This window comes from Camelus dromedarius, chromosome 16 (assembly GCF_036321535.1).
Source record: "Camelus dromedarius isolate mCamDro1 chromosome 16, mCamDro1.pat, whole genome shotgun sequence".
Classification (NCBI taxonomy): domain Eukaryota; kingdom Metazoa; phylum Chordata; class Mammalia; order Artiodactyla; family Camelidae; genus Camelus; species Camelus dromedarius.
Window position 1 is genome coordinate 55,917,921 of NC_087451.1, and position 17,634 is coordinate 55,935,554.

Sequence of the window (17,634 nt, forward strand, 5' to 3'; positions counted from 1 at the left end):
AGCTCAGACATGTGAAATGGAAGCCTAAAGAGGTGAGGAGTCCCTGTGAGGCCACAAGTGACCGTACTTCTGATCAATTTTCCTAATCACATTGCCACATAGACACAGGGGCAGAAAAACTAATGAAATGCTGCTTACCCACAGGAACATCTAGTATCCCTTATGCCTTTGTGTTTGGCAAGTAAGTTTTTCAGGGTAATGCGCCAGATGTCAATACAAACTGTACCAGGTCCTGCATGAGGGGAAGACGCAGCTAGCTATCTTTTTTTTTTTTTTTTTTTTTTTTTTTATTGAGGTACAGTCAGTTACCTGTCAGTTTCTGGTTATCTTCTTGAAAAGTAAGATATGCGCTGGCACTGAAGTATCAAGTACCACAGCCTAGGGCTCCTGTCAATCTTAGCACAGGTAAAGAAGAGGGCCAACTAAAGGACCTGCTCTGGCTCATGCTGCCAGTTACCTAGGCCACCTGGTAGCTGGCTTTGAGTTGATTTTTTCCTTTTCCAGACCCTGGTGGTGTGCAAGTTGACTACAAAGGCTATCCCTGGTGTGGGGGAACAATTGAATTTAGTGTGGATCTGGCAGCATCTGTCCTTGGGTCCCACAAATCTTTGTACATGATACATGGGGCATGGTCATCATTGTGTATCTTAAAATGATAGTTGGGACTTCCCCTCCTATACCCATTGGTGCTGCTGCTACAGCTAGAGGACCATGACTTTCCCCCCATCCCTGATTGCTCTTTGAATCATGTCAGTTTGCTTCCCTTCTTCCCTGCAGGGTGATGGGTGACTATGGGCCTGATCTCCTGGGGTCATGCAAAGAATACCAGTCAGCCTTGGGGGTGGGTTGCTGGAAGGAGAGATGAGCCTGTTAAGATACTTGCCCCTCACCCCTGCCTCTTGATTCTCCAGTCCTGCAGTTAGATCCCATTGCTCTCTGTGTTGCCCTGGTAACCAGCTCAGCAAGAAGAAACTCAAGCTCAGCAAAGCCCCCAGGTTTTCTGCCCTCCCAGCCTGCCTCTCAGTGGGCAGAAAGATCAACCTTAGGTAGTAGCCCTGCCCTGTCCCTTTCCAGAAGTTCATTGGCTGAGCTCCCAAACTCTATTGCCCCTATCTCCTCACAGGTGTTAATCATACCACCCTCCCTCCATTCCTTCCATCACAGAGTGTAGATACCCTGCCAACAATCCTCCCTCCCCACCGGTTCAGCACACAGGCCTTGTGGGAGACTCAGAACAGCGAAAGACTTGGACTTACAAAGTTGTCTCCCAGCATCTGTAGCCCACTTGGTTGGGCTGTCCCCCTAGGGCAGTGATTTTCAACTCTAGCTGTATGAATCACTGGGGGATCTTTAAAAAAATACCATGAACCTTGGCCCCATCTCTGAGACCTGATTTAGTTGATCTGAGGTGTAGCCTGGGCAACAGTAGTTTTTGAAAAGTTCCCTGGATTACAATGGGCAGTTGGGGTGATAACCACTGCTGTTCTAGGAGGACCATGACTCCATGCTGGCTTTCCTCTCTGATTCAAGGTCTTGAACTTAGTCTATGCTTGATATCCTTGAGTAGTTGAAGGGTGCTAGGGTCCTTTTCCCCAAGCTTTCAGTTTCCTGAAGTCTCTTTGACCCTTTTATTTGTATTCCCCACACCCTCCACATCCCCAGTTCCTTTCCCCTCCTAACCGACAATCCCAAATCCTGCCCAGAGAGGACGTTACCAAGGCAACCAGCTTAATCTGGTAACTGTGGCATGTGCTGGGAGTGGAGCCCTCCCCTCTTCTTATTCGGTTCATGAAATGCCTGGGGAGCTCCAAGCCACTCCAGCCAGTTTCTCCTCTTAACCCCAGGGATATTGGGATATCCAATAAAGGGAGTCCAGGAAACTGATACTTGGATCTCTATTTCAGCTTCTTAGCCAAAATTGTGTTTTTCACTGTTTCTTTTTGCAAATCCACAAACAGATGGGTGTGCAAAGCTTTATTTCCATGAACACATGCTCTTGCACACATAGGACCAGATAAGCATACACAGTGACACATGGGTAGTACACACCCTGTTCATTTCTACACCACTCCCAGCCTTTAGCATTCCTGTCCCTGCCTGGTCGGTGCACAGTAAACAGGGGTGGGGCATTGTCCCAGGAGCCTCAACCCATCTGGTGCCTGGTGCCACTCCCTCACCTTGTTACCTTAACCTTGATGTGCGTATAGTGAGTGTCTCTATTCCACCCTCCTCCTGGGACAGTGTGCCCTTAAGGACAGAATGCTCTGGGCATAGTCATTAGGAATAGGGAAATTTGATAGCACTTTCCTCACTCCATGGTTATGTCATCTCCAGAGGGACTGTCTATGCCTGACGGTGTTGGTTGGCAGTTCTGGAGTCTGTCACCCAACTCCAGGGCCCTGCTTCCTCCTGCTGTTGGCTGGGCTCAGGTGCCCTTGTGCTTCTGGTCTCTCCTCCCCACTGCCTACTGCTTCTCCTCACTCCAATTAGACCTGCCGCAACCTGCTGCTCCCTGCCTGGCTCCTACCTGCCTGCCAGTACCTGCCTCTCACAGGCCAGGCCCTCACCATCTGTTGTGCCCTACCAGAAAGGGCAGATGGGTACCGCTCCCAGTGCCAATGCCAATTCACCCTAGGTCTTCCCAGCCCTTCTTACAGAAGGAAGATATTCCTGTGAGTATAGCACATATTCCTGTGAGTATAGCAACAGAGCACACTATCGAGATTGCGAGTGATAGACATCCAATCAGCAGTTTTTATAGGTCTCACCTGAATACAGGTAGGTGCGTCAAGGTGCGCGAACGGGTTTTTTGCAATGATATCAAGAGTCATCGTAAGCCCCGAGCTAGGAACCCCTCTCCATTGGTAAATCGCTCCCTCGTCTTTGCCTTTAATGTCTGCATCTGCTCTGAACCCAACCCCATTCAGCCCCTTAACTGTTTCTCTCTTGGCCAGCCCAGCACCCAAGTTCAAGCCTCGCGCGGTCCAGGGGGCGGGCCCAGGAAGGGCAGGGGCGGGGACTGGGAGGGGACTGGAGGAGGGGGCGCGGTCTCAGCTCTGCCATCTTCCCCCCACCCACCAGGAGCGCAGCCGCCGCTGCCGCCGCCGCGTCCTCTCTGCCTTGCTGCCTCTGCCGCCGCAGCCCGGCCCAGAAGCGCAGAGCCGGGGGCACCGGCTCCGCAGCCTACCTCAACCTTCGGGCCGCGTGAGCTGCAGCCGGCATGTGGGGTCACTAAGAGCGGGCACTCCTTCCCTCTGGCACCTCCCCCGGCCACTGGCCACTGTACCCTGGCCAGCGAGTCTCCAGCACCTCTGGCCCCCAGTCCGGCGCTGGCACGGCCCTCCGCTCTGTCCCTCCGGCTCAGAGCATCGTGTCCCCGCCCCCCCCCCGCCCGCGCCTGGGACACCTGGGTCCCCCGGCGGCCCCGAGGAGAGGGGCGGGGGGGGCATGAAGCCGTTGGAGAAATTTCTGAAGAAGCAGACTTCGCAGCTGGCGGGACGAACGGTGGCGGGAGGTCCCGGCGGGGGTTCGGGGAGCTGCGGCGGGCCTGGAGGGGGTGGGGGACCTGGCGGGGGCGGCGGTCCAGCCGAGGGACCGCGGCCGCTGCAGCGGCGTCAGAGCGTGTCTCGCCTGCTGCTCCCAGCTTTCCTCCGGGAGCCCCCCGCCGAGCCGGGGCTGGAGCCGCCCTCTGAAGAGGACGGGGGAGAGCCGGCGGGGGTCGCGGAGGAGCTCGGCAGCGGGGGGCCCTGTTGGCTGCATCTAGAGGAGGTGCCGGGGCCCGGGCCGCTCGGGGGAGGGGGACCCCTGCGCTCCCCTTCCTCGTACTCCTCAGACGAGCTATCCCCGGGAGAGCCTCTGACTTCTCCACCCTGGGCCCCCCTGGGCGCCCCCGAGCGGCCGGAGCATCTTCTGAACCGGGTTCTGGAGCGGCTGGCGGGAGGGGCTACCAGGGACAGCGCCGCCTCAGGTAAGGAATCGGCCGGCTCATCCATCCTGGAGTAGGGGGTTGTCACCTGGTTCCTCTTCCTTGCCCTTGGACAGTGGGGGTGGCGCTATGCCGGAGCCTCGGTGTGGGGTTGAGTGGTCAGCTGAAGTGAGGCAGGGGCCTATGGGAGGAACAGACCCTTCTGTAGTGGAGAAGTGGCAATGCCACCTTCCTCCCTGTAGCAGCCTCATCCATGGCTGGAGAAGAAGCTGAACCCCTTTCTCTCCTTAAGCCACCCTTCTTCTCCCCTGGACATTTTATCCAGATCCTCACGGGGCCCTGATGTTGACTACCTCCTTCTGTGGCCCCAAATTAGGGCCTGACACACTAAGATGGAAGCTGCCCAGACCAGTCAGTGCAGGCCCCCTAGAGGTGGCCAAGCCCCCAAAGACCTTCCAGGAGTCCCTGATTCTGTTTAGAAGCCCCAGAGCAGAGGGGTGGCCCGCTCAGTGGGACAGTACCAGACAGGCACAGAGCCCAAGTTGCCTTTTGGGCTTGGGCAAAGGGATGCATTGTCTTTAGCAGCTTGTGGGGAGGGAAGCGTTCTAACTGGGGGCTGACTCAGAAGGTACTGGTTGTGGGAGAGGTGGCTGGGCAGACATCAGGGCCCTGCAGCATCCAGTGGGGTCTGAAACTCTGACTCCCGCCCTTCCGGCAACAGGCCTCAGCACACGGCCTCTTTAAAAAATAACCACACCCTGAGAGGCTTATTCCCTTAAACGATGATGCTACTTCACCACTCCCCACTAGAACCCCTACTAAGGGGATTTTGAGGAAACTGAGGCCCCAGATTGCTGCTTAGTGGCTGAGGTAGAAGACCCGCGAATCTTTAGGGCTACCTCTCAGCATTTCATCAAGCCCAGCAGGTTCTGAGAACTGGGAGCCCCGGTTGAGGGCCTAAACACAGGGGTTTCATACTTTGCTCTCAGACATTTGCAGGAAGCCCTAATCCAGGTGTGTAGAATGGAGTTCCACTCCTCTAGATTTTTCTCGAGACTCAAGTCCTCTCCTTGGCTCAGGCTGTCATTGCCCTGGGGAGCTGACACCTTTTGGACTTAATTAGAAAAAATATCAGACACATACAGCTCTCCTAACCATAACTTCCCACCTACACCACACACCCTGTGTCTCTATGACACATTCCCTGGGGACGCTGTACATTGGACCAGAGCCTGCCTTGGAAGAGACAGACAGACAGCAAACTGGAGCCCCCATAGCAACATTTCCCCTACTCTGCCCCATGTTCCTCTTCCTTTGCTCTGTTTAGCTCTCCCGTGAAATAAAGAGCAGAAGGATGCTGGGCATCCCTAGTCCTTGTCCCCATCCCTGGAGCTGGGGGTCAGGGCTGGGGGGCTCTCAGACTCGCTTAAGGAACACAGTCTCTAGCTGAGCAGAGAGGGAAAGGGAGAAACTGTCTTTCCCTTCCGCAGGGGTCTGGTGCCATGGGTGCTGCTCAGTCTCCCCTGGGGAAGGACTCCTGAACCGATTGTCACTGTATTATCCAGACTGGCATGCTGGAGCCCCAGAGTAACTGGTTCAGGGAACCCCAAATCAGTCCCAGAGTGAATAAGAATCAGCTGAACCTGCCACTCTGACATTCTCCAATATAACCAATGCTCTCAAGCCATCTCGATTCCTTCCCAGGGCATGTGGGAGGAGGGGACTTACAGCAGGTACCCTAAACTGGCCAAAGTCTCTCAAACGTCTGAGCAGCCCCATCTGACCACTGTACTCTGCTCTGACACTCTGCTTGCTTCAGGCCTATTGAGAAAAGAACAAAGACTCAGGAGTCTGGGTTCTCACTCCAGCTCCAGGCAACTCCTTCCCAGCTCTGGGCCTCAGTTTCTCATTTGTGAAATTACATAGTTGAAGTTGAGGATCTTCTGTTGATTCTCCCGCTACACTTTCATGGCTAGAGTTGGAGGCCAGAGGGTGGTGACCCAAGGGCCAAAAGAAGCCTTGGTTTTGTCCCAGGGCAGTGCTTGGGGACCTGGCCCTAACCTGTCCTGGTGAGGACACCTGGCTCCCTCCCCGCACGCTACCTGTCTGTGTGTGCCAGGCTGCCCTGCCCCACCCCAGGGCTGGCTGCAAGTCAGGGCGACCTTGTACCTGGCTGACTGGCTGAGCCAGGCCTAGGTGGGGGTGTGGAGAGGGAAAGGGTGGTGTGAGGAGCCACTCCCCTCCGCCCTTCCACCATTAACTCTTCAATTCCTGGGTATCCAGAGGACACAGGGTTTCTATTTAAAGACTTTAGGATCAAAGAGATGACAGTAGCTCCTTTCCGTTTTAATGGAGCTGGTTCTCACCTGCCTATTTGGAACTCAAAGCTGTTAGGTAGGGCGTGGGGAGGGGAAGAGGGACACACAAGCACGCAACACTGACCCTAACCTCTGTGCTTGGAAGTTCTCTTTGTCTAGAGACCCTTCTGTGGGCTACCTCTTTTATTTTCCGGGCAGATCTCAAGCTTAGTATATTATCTGACCAGCTTCTCACACACATTGGAGACCAGTGGGCGTGGCCATCGAAGGGTGCCCCCTCCTTCCCTCCAGCTGCCTTGGCAGCTGCCAACCCCACCCCCGCAGCGGCTGCCCTGAACCTTCATGTGTGTGTGTGCGTGTGTGTATATGTGCACATGTACAGAGCATGACGGGGCAGGTGGCTGGGGATCCAGCCTGGCTAAAGAGAATTTGCCCTTGGAAGCAAGAAAAGGGGGTGGTGAGTGTCCCATGGGGTCCTGGAAGTGCCCTCCTGACATCAGTGGTGACAATTGATCTCTACAGATATCCTGCTGGATGACATCGTTCTCACCCATTCTCTCTTCCTCCCTACGGAGAAATTTCTGCAGGAGCTACACCAGTAATATCCTTTTGTGGAGCTTGCAAAAGGGGAGGTTGGGAGGGAGCCACTCCCCCAACTCCACATGTGATGTGAGAGTCCAGGCTCTTCCCTAGAAAACACACTGGGTTCCATTCCAGGTTTTCCACTCAGCAACTGGGTGACTTGGGGCAGGTCACCTAACCTCCTGGGGCCTCAGTTTCCTCTTCTGTAAAATGGGGATAAATAGCACCTGCCCTCCCTCCCTATGGGGCTGCTGTGGAGACCATTCTAATAGCACATGTGGGAGTGTTTTGGAGACTGCAGAGCCATGTACCAGTGTAAGGTGTTATTATTCTATTAAGAGTGCCTCTCTCCCCACTGAATTATTGCTCTAAACATCTGGTTGCCCAGCAATTTATTACAGGGTCTGATGTAAACATCAGGTCACGGCCGCCCTGTGGTAGGGTCTACTAGAGACAAGTTGCTGGCTGGGCTATTCATAGGGTCTCATGGAAGCATAGGGCCTCTCGCTGAGTTATTCTAGAACCAAACTGTGAATGTCAGGCCAGTGAGAAGAATATCGTAGCCTCTCTTCAAAATACCAGGCCTTACACTAACGTATGGTTAGGTTGTGGTCAGCACCACTGGCCTTTATCAGCCTGCTGTGGGCTGATCCGAGGTTAGGTGGGACCAGGTAGCTTCTAGTGAATTTCCTCAAGTGAAATTCAAACAAACAGGAGCCGGACGTGGCCAAGTGAGTGCCATCGGGCATGGGAGGATCTTGGCTCCAACGACCTTTTGATCTCCTTTCTCCCTGGCCCAAACCTAGAGAATTTTGAAGGGTGGCCTTGCCTCCCTTTGACTCCTGTATCCCTTCCCAGTCTCCTCAGGTCTGCCTGCCCAGGACTTTTTCTTAACTTAGGGGTCAGCTTTGTTTGGGCAGGAGGCATGGAGGGCTCTGAGGGGCTGGGCCGGAAGCAGGCCTGTCTAGCCATGCTCCTTCATTTCTTGGACACCTACCAGGGGCTGCTGCAGGAGGAAGAGGGGGCCGGCTGCATCATCAAGGTGGGCCTGGGATGAGAAGGTGGGTGAGCAGGCTGTTTGCTCTGGAAGGGGGCCCCTTGGAAGGAGCCATACTTCTCAAGCTGGGTACCTGGAAGGAAAAGATGTCAGCCGGCCTTAGCTTATATGGTTCTTCTTTGCTTGAAGGCATGGAGACCCTGCCTTGCCTTTGCAGAGCCTCATGCCATGGATGAGACACTCGCCCTCACCTTCTCTCTTCTCCTCTCCGCAGGATCTGTACCTGCTGATTATGAAGGACGAGTCCCTTTACCAGGACCTCCGAGAGGACACACTGAGGCTGCACCAGCTTGTGGAAACAGTGGAGCTAAAGTGAGGGGCATGGGCTGGGGGAGGGGACAGGAAAGAAGTCCCCCTTGCTCCTCTATTACAGGGCTGGGTGCCTCTGGGTGCCTCTGGAGTTTTGGCTCCAAGATGGTTTTATTTTCCCTTTCTCTTACTGGAGAAGTAGCACAAAGTACTGTCTCCAGTCATTTTAGGGGGTCCATTCTCCCATCCATTTATTTGTCAATCCAATGGGGGTACTGATAAATATTTAACAAGCAGCACATCAGGAAAAAGAGCCCTGATTTGTAGCTTTTGCTGATTCCCATGGTGTAAATTCTCTCACCACAGTTGATTTCAAGCTACCAACATGATGTCACTGAATGTGGAGTTGGGAAGAGATGTGCAGTAGCAGGCCACTGCATAGTTATTTTCACCATATAAATCCAACAGATGTAGAGCGGGGAGGGTATAGCTCAGCGGCAGAGTGCACACTTAGCATGCACCAGGTCCTGGGTTCGGTCCCCAGTACCTCCAGTAAACAAATAAATAATTAAGTAAATAAGCCTAATTACCACCTCCAACACACACACACATCCAATCGAATGTAAATAACCTGAAAAGCATGGATAATAGCAAAATGTAGTAAAACAGTTAGGGAACTACTTTTTGGGTAATAATTTGGCTATAAATTTATAAAACACATATATGTTTATATATAATTATACATGTGTAAGTTTATATATATGTATACATAATATATACATGTAATTTTTTTTAGTGCATGTGTTTAAAACCAGTTGGCAAAATTCCCCCAAAATGAACAATCTGCTCTCATGAGCCAATGTGAGCCAGCTTCAGGACACCAATGCACCCATCCCTCCATCTTTTCAGCCCTTTCAGTTTCTCTTGACTCCCTCCCACCGTCACACCCCTCATTTAGGCCTCATAATTCCTTCCCTGGATTATTGCCACAGCCTCCTACCCAGGACTTCAGCTTACGGTCTTCTGTAACTTTCTCTTCCTTCTTATGCTGACACCAGAGAGATCTCAAACTTGACAACCTTGTGCTTCCATTCCAGAAACATCCACAGCACCCCCTTTGCCTACGAGAAAGAGTTGCAACATCCCAGCCCTTCTCTTTCTGCCTCTGCTGATCCTTCCCATCTCACCTCCCACATCCCCCTTCCCCCATGAAACTCCCTCTACACCCCACCATTCCCTGAAGTCCTGTGGGTCCCACCTTCCTGCTGTCATTTATATGGTCCCCCCCAGAGTGCCCTCCTCCCACGCCCTGCTCTTCCTGTTGTCCTTCAAAGAGGTCAAATGCCATCTTCTCAGTGAAAGCTTCCCAGATCCACCTTTTAGCAGTAGCTGTCCCTCCCCCATACCAACATAACTCTCCTTGTACCTTTATTACATCGCCACACACCTCCTGCCTTGGTTAGAATTAGCAGTCTGCACATCTGTCTCCCTCCCAGACTGTGAAGTTCTTGCTGGCAAAATTCAGCAGTTGATGACCTACACCTACCATGTGCCAGGCAGTGTGCTAGGCCTGGAGGATGAAAAAAAAAATTCAGTAAGAACTAATCCCAGCCCTCAAAAGCTCTCAATCTTGTAGAAGAGATAAGACAGGAACATAAACAAATATTAGCCCAATATCCCTATACCAGTTGAGACAAAAAGGTGACCTTTCCTGGTGGGTGGAGTGGGTAGAGAAGAATTCATGGCAGAGGTGGCATTTGACCTGGGTCACTCAGACAGTTGTCCCAAACTGGCCACTGTCCTGTCTTCTGACCCCCTTTACCACTCTCTGAACCTGATGCCGGTGCATCCTTGACCCAGTTCTGATATCCCTCCTTGATGTTGTCTGCCTGGCCCTCAATATGCCGGGCAGGACTTCCTCATGCCCAGCTGTGTCCATGCCAGGATCCCAGAGGAGAGCCAGCCACCCAGCAAGCAGGTGAAGCCACTCTTCCGCCACTTCCGTCGGATAGACTCCTGCCTGCAGACCCGCGTGGCCTTCCGGGGTTCCGATGAGAGTGAGTGTGAACAGGAGGAGAGGCAGGCTTCCTGAGTGGCTCCGGGGGAACCTATGGGGTCTCTGGGACTGGGGTACCCTCCATGGAGTCTCCCTGGGTCATAGAACCAGTCCTTTTCACAGCATGTTTTTCAGAGGACAACCAGTTGAAGGATGGGGTGGGGTGGGGTGGGGAACAGAGGTACCCTGGAGGGAACTGTGCCAATATTGCCATTCTATCCTCTGATGCAAAGCCACCTTCCGGTCTCTATCCAGTCTTCTGCCGGGTCTACATGCCTGACCACTCTTATGTGACCATACGCAGTCGTCTCTCAGCATCTGTGCAGGACATTCTGGGCTCTGTGACAGAGAAGTTGCAGTACTCAGAGGAGCCTGCAGGGCGCGAGGATTCCCTCATCCTGGTAGCTGTGGCCTCCTCAGGAGGTGAGGGTCAGAAAGAGCTGGGCTGGGGGGCCACAAGAAGAGAAACACCAAGCCCAGTACTCTGGGGCAAAGGTAAAGACTGAATTCTAGGCCCTGGCTACTCAAAGTGTGTCCTGGGACCAGCCCCAGGAGCATCACCTGGGAGCTTACTACAAACGCAGTATCTCAGACCCCACTGCAGACCTGCTGAATCAGAATGTGCATTTTAGCAAGGTCCCAGGTGATTTCTATGCACAGGAATGTTGGGGAAGCACTGGTCCAGGACACTTGGATGCTGATCTGGGTGCCTGCCTCTTATTCACCTTGGGATCTGCTCCTTTAACCTCCTCCAGTGTCTAAGGGTGCTACGTTTTTGAGGCTAAAGACACAGGGTGGGCCTCCAATCCTGAAAGGAAAGCAAAAAGCCTGCAATATAGTCATAGCCTTATTTTCCTCTAAGGAAAAAATCTCTGCTTTCCCAGTGTCACAAGGATGACAGGAGAGAAGAGCTGTAAACACTGTTGGTAAGGGGTGTATATATAGCACAGTGGCAGAGCACATGCTTAGCATGCATGAGGTCCTGGGTTTGATCCCCAGTACATCCATTAAGAAAAAATGTTGGGAGCAAATTGGAGGTTATAAATGTAAAAGGAGTAATTGTTTTCGGAAATGTCAGATAAATATGGCATAAACTGGTGATAATATGAATCCCGTTAGTCTAGAATGTGTCCGTGCCGGCTTAGGAGTTTCTGGACAGGACAGCAGCAGTGGCTGGGGTGTGTGAGGGTGCGGTTGGCGGGGCTGAGGCAGAGCAGTTTGTTCTCCTGCAGAGAAGGTCCTTCTCCAGCCAACCGAAGACTGTGTCTTCACCACGCTGGGCATCAACAGCCACCTGTTCGCTTGCACCCGAGACAGCTATGAGGCCCTGGTAAGAACACCTTCCCAAGGCCATGGCTAGGAGCAAAGGCTGAGAGGGGCTGGGAGCAGAAACTCACTAGCTCAGAGTGGAGCCCAGCCCCTGTGCCCTTGCCTGCCACCAGGTGCCTCTCCCGGAGGAGATTCAGGTCTCCCCTGGAGACACAGAGATCCACCGAGGGGAGCCTGAGGACGTTGCCAACCACCTTACGGCCTTCCACTGGGAGCTGTTCCGCTGTGTGCACGAGGTAGGGATGGAGGCTGGAGCTGGGCTGAGGGCCTGGAGGGAGGCAGCGTCTGGGCTGAACTTCCTGGTGAAGATGCTCTCTTGCTACATGCCCTGGGGCAATGCACCACCAGAACCGCTCTAAGCCTTTGTCCCTTTATCTGGGGGAAAAAAAAAAAAAAAAAGCAAAGAGAGAGCTCCCCATCCTCCACTTCGCAGGAGTTTGGTTCAGGGCCCAAGTGCTGCTTATCTCGAACCTGACCCATGGCTAGTATTTGTAAAATATTCACTATTAAATTAAAGAAGGCAGCAACAATAATGTATATCAGATGGTTCAAGTGCCTGACACCTGGTAAGTGTTCAGTAGACAGTAGAGTATTAATGTTGGTTGTTTTCCCCCCCATCTCTGTTGCATCCTGTCCTGTCCCCGTTTTTTCTATTTTCCACCCGTCCCGCCCCCACCCTCCTGCCTTTCCCGGCTGGCCGCCTCTCACTGCCATCTTCCCACCCACACCCCCCACGCCCTGGCGGCCCCGCCGCCGCCGCCGTGGGTGCAGCTGGAGTTCGTGGACTACGTGTTCCACGGGGAGCGCGGCCGCCGGGAGACGGCCAACCTGGAGCTGCTGCTGCAGCGCTGCAGCGAGGTCACGCACTGGGTGGCCACCGAGGTGCTGCTCTGCGAGGCCCCGGGCAAGCGCGCGCAGCTGCTCAAGAAGTTCATCAAGATCGCGGCCATGTGAGTGCAGCAGGCTGCGCAGGGGGCAGGCCTCGGCCACCGGACCGCCCACTGACCCCGCCTCCCGCCCCTGCAGCTGCAAGCAGAACCAGGACCTGCTGTCCTTCTACGCCGTGGTCATGGGGCTGGACAACGCCGCGGTCAGTCGCCTGAGGCTCACCTGGGAGGTGATGAGACTTCTTCCCTTTCCGCTCCTCCCACCTGTGCGGGCCCACCTCGGGGATCTTGGCCTCCAGCCTCAGCCTTGACACTCTGGGCTCCCCCAAGAGCGGCCTCCTGGACCGCTGCTCGCCTCTAGGGCTTTGTGCCAATTGGAGGGAGGCGCCCTCTTCTGGCAGAGACAGCCCCAGGGCACACAGCAAGGCTAAGGGACCCCGTCCATTTGGAGATTTATGAAGAGCTGGATTCTGTGCCTGTGGAGGAAGGAGAGGAGCAGGCAGCCCAGGCCAGGTCGCATACTTGGTTCTTGGGTTTCAGCCAGCACCCAGGGAGGCACCTTTGTACGGGCACTTGTATCAGCAGAAGCCTCCATTTCCCCAGAATAACTCATCCCTCTGGGCCACTTCAAGCGCCCCAGACCTAGCCAAGGGCTGGCTCTACTTCCCCACCCGCCTGCTTCCCAGCTGCCTGCAAGGCACTCAGGCCCTTTCCCCCTCCAACCCATGGGGATTAGTCAGGAGATCCCATGAAACCCAAGGAGCTCCCCCTCTGATGTCCCTTCTCATTCCTTCACACTACAGAAGCTGCCAGGGAAATTCAAGAACTTGTTCCGCAAATTTGAGAACCTGACAGTGAGTGGGTTTGGCTCTTTTAACTGCCCCTGGACTGGCACCCCAGAGACTGTTCCCATAAACCTCAAGGCTCCCTTTCAAAGTTTTTAGTGCCTGGGACCCTCCCTGTCTCCCTCCCCAACATGCTGGAAGGGGAGAATGGGGAGGTTGCTACTTTGTTATCCTTGGAGGGGAGGGGAGAACAGTCAAGCCCCTGCCCAGCGCACCCCCCGCTACACGTCCAATTACACACCTATCTGATCTAGGTGTATCTAGGGCAGTGGGATGAGGGAGGGAGTGGGGGATGACTTTGGGGTACACTGAGCCTATCTGTCCCTTTGTCCCTCTTTTGCTGAACACTAGGACCCCTGCAGGAACCACAAAAGTTACCGAGAAGTGATCTCCAAGATGAAGCCCCCTGTGATTCCTTTCGTGCCTCTGATCCTCAAAGGTGAGTCACTTCCAAGCTGTGTTCTTCTCTCCACACTCTCCGTGCCCCATTCTGACCCTCAATCCCCTCTCAACTCAGCTCTGCATGCACCCACCTAGAAAGGAGCTCCCTCTACCCGTATGGAGTGCGGTCTGGGGGAGGGGAACCTCCTCTCTTATCCACCTGCTTCTCTCCCGCCCCTAGACCTGACTTTCCTGCACGAGGGGAGTAAGACCCTTGTAGATGGTTTGGTGAACATTGAGAAGCTGGTGAGTGACACTGCCAACCCCAGTCCTGTGAGTGGGGGGCTGGCATCCTCTCCCTCTTCTGGCACCCCCTGAAAGATAGCAGCATTTCTCATGGCACTCAGCTTGCCTGACAAACTCCTGAGTGTCTCCCCAGTGGTGTCTCTGTGGCAACCTGCTCACAGGTGGCAAAGCATCAGCTCAGGGTGGGGGACAAGTCGACCTCCCCTTCACCTGGCACCCCGTTACACCCCAGAGTTGGGGACTAGGGGGAGTAGAAAAAAGTTGGGGGTTGAGGGGGGGGCAGAAGAGCAGCGAGCACCTTTTTATGCCCTTTTCGAGGCTCATGCCTTGTCATCCCCCAGCATTCAGTGGCGGAGAAGGTGAGGACAGTCCGCAAATACCGGAGCCGGCCCCTCTGTGAGTACCCAGGGTTCTGAGAGCATTACAGGTAGAGCTTTGACTGAACAGGAGGGTTCCTGGGATAACTCCCCACTCGAATGTTTATTTCCTTAAACTTGTTTCTCCATTCTCTCCTTGGCCTCCCCAGGGGCCCTCCTGCATCCCAGTCTGCATCCTTCTCCTCTGGCTGGTGTGTGTGTAGAGGAAGAAGGGAGGCTGGTCCCCTGACCGCCTCTCTCTCCTCACACCCCTAGGCCTTGAAATGGAGGCGTCCCCCCATCACCTGCAGACCAAGGCCTATGTGCGCCAGTTCCAGGTCATTGACAACCAGAACCTCCTCTTCGAGCTTTCCTACAAGCTGGAGGCCAATAGTCAGTGAGCACAGAGGCTCTGGTCGGCCCCTCACCAGGGTCCTCAGGCACCTGGTACTCAAGCACTTTGCACAACATCCCAAGCCACGTCTGACATCTTCCCCTGGGAGCAACTTCCTGCCCCCAAGGGAAAGAGTTGGGTGGACTTACTCCTGGACTCATAAGCCTGTTCATCCTGCTGAAGTACTCTCCCCCTTGCTCCTTCAAACCAAAACCACCCTGCTGGTTCTGCCCTGCCTGGGGAAAGGGGCCACAGAGCTCCTTCCTCTGGCCCCTCCCAGCGAGATCTATTCCGGAGATGCAGTTCCCAGCCAACCTCCTCTTCCCAAGCAGGCCGGAGAGCTGCCCACCCTCCCATCTTGCAGAGTGGAATTGTGGGAGGGATTGGCAGCCTTTCTGTCCACCACCTACCCAGCTTCTCCCTGGTCTGGGCTGGGACCCCTAGATGGATTCCTGAATATCACATGCCCTTGTGCGTCCGTGCGTGAGTGTGCCCCCTTTTAAAGAGCAGGAAGGTATCTGGTCATTGAGGGAAGGTGTTGTGTGTGTGCTGGGGAGGGGGGTCCTTCTGTTTGGTGCTACCCTTGTCTACTCTGGATAGTACGGGGTGCTTTCCCTATCCCCACCACTCCCTGCCCACCGCCTCTGCTGCCCTACACACCCAGACGTGTGGACGAAGCTGCTCATGAGGGCAAGGAGCAGCAGCGGGAGGGAAGGTTACCTGTCAGCCCTTCCAAGTCCCCCACTCAGGCCTCCCAGAGCTCCCTGGGTGGGCTCCGATGAGAGGAAAGATGCTCAGGGAAACACAGGACGAAGCTGCCCACAGGACCCTCCCTCTGCATTGCAGTGGGGTGAGGTGTGGTATGATCAGGAGTTCTGGGTGCCTGCTGCCCAGACTCCTGCTTTTAGGGTATCTCACTGCTAAGAAGGGAGTTGTCTTCTCCCTTCTGGCTCTTCTGTGGGATACCAACACACAGTCTCCATCTTTTCCCTGTCTTGACTCCCCTTTGGTCCTTCCCATCAGAGCTGGGGTGGACCCCTGTACCCGGGCAGGCAGCTCCAAAAAGTGGGGGAGGGAACGGCAGAGACTGGAAAGGCAAAACTGGACTCTGGTGATGCCTATTACCTCTCGGTCTCCCCTCCATCTCCCATCACAGGCCTCCAGGACTGAGGGGCGCGGGGCTCCTGGCAGCTATGGGGTGAGATTTCCTTGTATAGCCTCACCCTCCTTTCTGGCACCACCTCTTCCCCTTCTGAAGAGGCAGCAGCTGCTGCCACCAAAGCAGCTGCTGCTCCTGCTCTGAGGGTGTATATATTTTTTACCAAAAGCTCTGAAATTGTACACTTATTTTTTAAAACCCAAAGAGGGAAAGAGCCTTGTATCATATGTAAACAGTGTATCATAGGTTATGTTGTACAGTCCCTTTTATACAGCGGTCCCTCGTGTTCCAGCCGCAGAAAATGCTGGCAGATTCCCCGCCCCTAGCCCATCCGCAGGCGCTGTGTCCCACCCCTGCCATCCCTTAAAGACGGTGACCGTGTCCCCTCCGGCTCCCTGCCTCCTTCCTGCTACTGCTGATGGCCCTCCTCTCCCTGCAGCCGCCCTTCCTCCTGACCCCTCTTGCACTCCAGCCCTCACCGCCCTCCGCACCCTGGGGCCCACTGGGCCAGTCTTGGCTGCTGCCCGCCCCTCCCTTGACGCCTGCCCCGCTGCCTCCCAGGGGCCTCCCGGATCCTTCCCGTGCCCCACAGCTTTAACAGAGTGAACTGTGTTTACTGTACAGGCGCGCTTGTCATGGCAGAAGCCTCCTGGTGGAGTAAAAGCCCATAAAGTCTATGAATCCACCTGCCTGCTGTTCTCCATTCTGTTTCTTTGAGGCTGAGGCAGGGCCAAGCAAGGGGAGAGGGAACCAGGGCTCTCAGGGCTCCAGGCTGCCTCAGGAGGGTTATTCCGGAGTGACTTTGAAACTGTGGATGAGAGGAAAAGGTGCTAGCCTCATAAGACATGCCACCCGATGCCTGGAACTTGGAAGGGTGAATGTCCTAGTTCTTCCATGTTCCAGGTGCCATGGATATGTGATCTTGTTTAATTCTAACCCTGGAAGGTCGGAAGGCGGAAGCCAGGCAGTCCTAGCACAATGTCCAAGATTCAGGGTGAGCAAGGAGGCAGGATGGGGCCCCTAACCCAGATCTGTCCACTGAAAAAGGCATGCATGTTCACTAGGCACTACCCAGACAGCATGCACTCTGCACACCAGTACCTACCAGTTATACTAAGATGTGGGGCATCTAGAGCCTAAGCTCCAGGAGACACTGTGTATTCCAGCAGGTACACATGAGCCGTTGACCTTTGCTTGTCCTGCATCTGTTATTCTCTCAGTCTTCTGCATCTCAGAAAATGGTCCTCTCATCCACTCAAGTTTTCCAGGTGAGAATCTAGGACTCACCTTTCATACCGCTTTCTCTCATCCCTCACTCATCTCATCGGCCTGCCTGTCAGCTACAATTCTAGCACATATCCCAATTGGTGCATTTCTCTAAGACCTCTCTATTACCACCCAGTCCAAAACACGTTCATGTCTTCCCTGGACGACTGCACTAGCCTCCTACCTGGGCTCTCAACTTCCTCTCTCCAACCCACCCCTAACCCCACCAGTGGGTTCCCCACACTACAGCTGGCATGCTCCTTTACAAATGTAAATCAGAGAAAGGGATGATGCTAAGTATCGGTGAGGATGTGGAGCAACTGGAACTTTTATACATTGCTGGTGGGAGTGTAAATTTGTACAACCAGTTTGGAAAATTGTTTGGTCATATCTACTAGAACTTAACGTACACTGAACCTGTGACCTAGCATTTCCTCTCCTAGGTGTATAGCTAAGAGAAATTAGTGCTTATGTCCACCAAAAGACAGGTATAACGGTGATCCTAACAGTTTAATTCATGATTT

At 54.2% G+C, this 17,634-nt stretch overlaps 1 protein-coding gene across 2 annotated transcripts; it reads left to right on the forward strand.

Annotated features, from left to right (window-relative positions):
* Positions 1 to 3,411: 3,411 nt before the first annotated feature.
* On the forward strand, positions 3,412 to 16,529 carry RAPGEFL1 (Rap guanine nucleotide exchange factor like 1). Of its 2 annotated transcripts, XM_064496054.1 has the most exons (16): positions 3,412 to 3,967; positions 6,766 to 6,841; positions 7,379 to 7,384; positions 7,732 to 7,867; positions 8,097 to 8,194; positions 10,076 to 10,188; positions 10,443 to 10,610; positions 11,420 to 11,517; positions 11,630 to 11,752; positions 12,288 to 12,466; positions 12,543 to 12,633; positions 13,207 to 13,257; positions 13,600 to 13,687; positions 13,871 to 13,935; positions 14,277 to 14,331; positions 14,568 to 16,529. In XM_064496054.1, the coding sequence occupies exons 1-16, from the start codon at positions 3,448 to 3,450 to the stop codon at positions 14,690 to 14,692; spliced, it is 1,992 nt and encodes a 663-aa protein (XP_064352124.1). In that variant the 5' UTR covers positions 3,412 to 3,447; the 3' UTR covers positions 14,693 to 16,529. The 2 variants fall into 2 exon arrangements, with proteins under 2 accessions (XP_064352124.1, XP_064352123.1); XM_064496053.1 differs by lacking the exons at positions 3,412 to 3,967; positions 6,766 to 6,841; positions 7,379 to 7,384; positions 13,207 to 13,257 and having other exon boundaries at positions 7,738 to 7,867.
* Positions 16,530 to 17,634: the final 1,105 nt, after the last annotated feature.

What these genes read in the sequence shown, in the direction of transcription:
- RAPGEFL1 (XM_064496054.1), top strand. Translation starts at nt 3,448, where the DNA reads ATGAAGCCGTTGGAGAAATTTCTGAAGAAGCAGACTTCGCAGCTGGCG. An exon ending in CAGGGACAGCGCCGCCTCAG is followed by an intron (nt 3,968 to 6,765) that starts GTAAGGAATCGG and finishes TGATCTCTACAG; the next exon opens with ATATCCTGCTGGATGACATC. An exon ending in AGCTGTGGCCTCCTCAGGAG is followed by an intron (nt 10,611 to 11,419) that starts GTGAGGGTCAGA and finishes GTTCTCCTGCAG; the next exon opens with AGAAGGTCCTTCTCCAGCCA.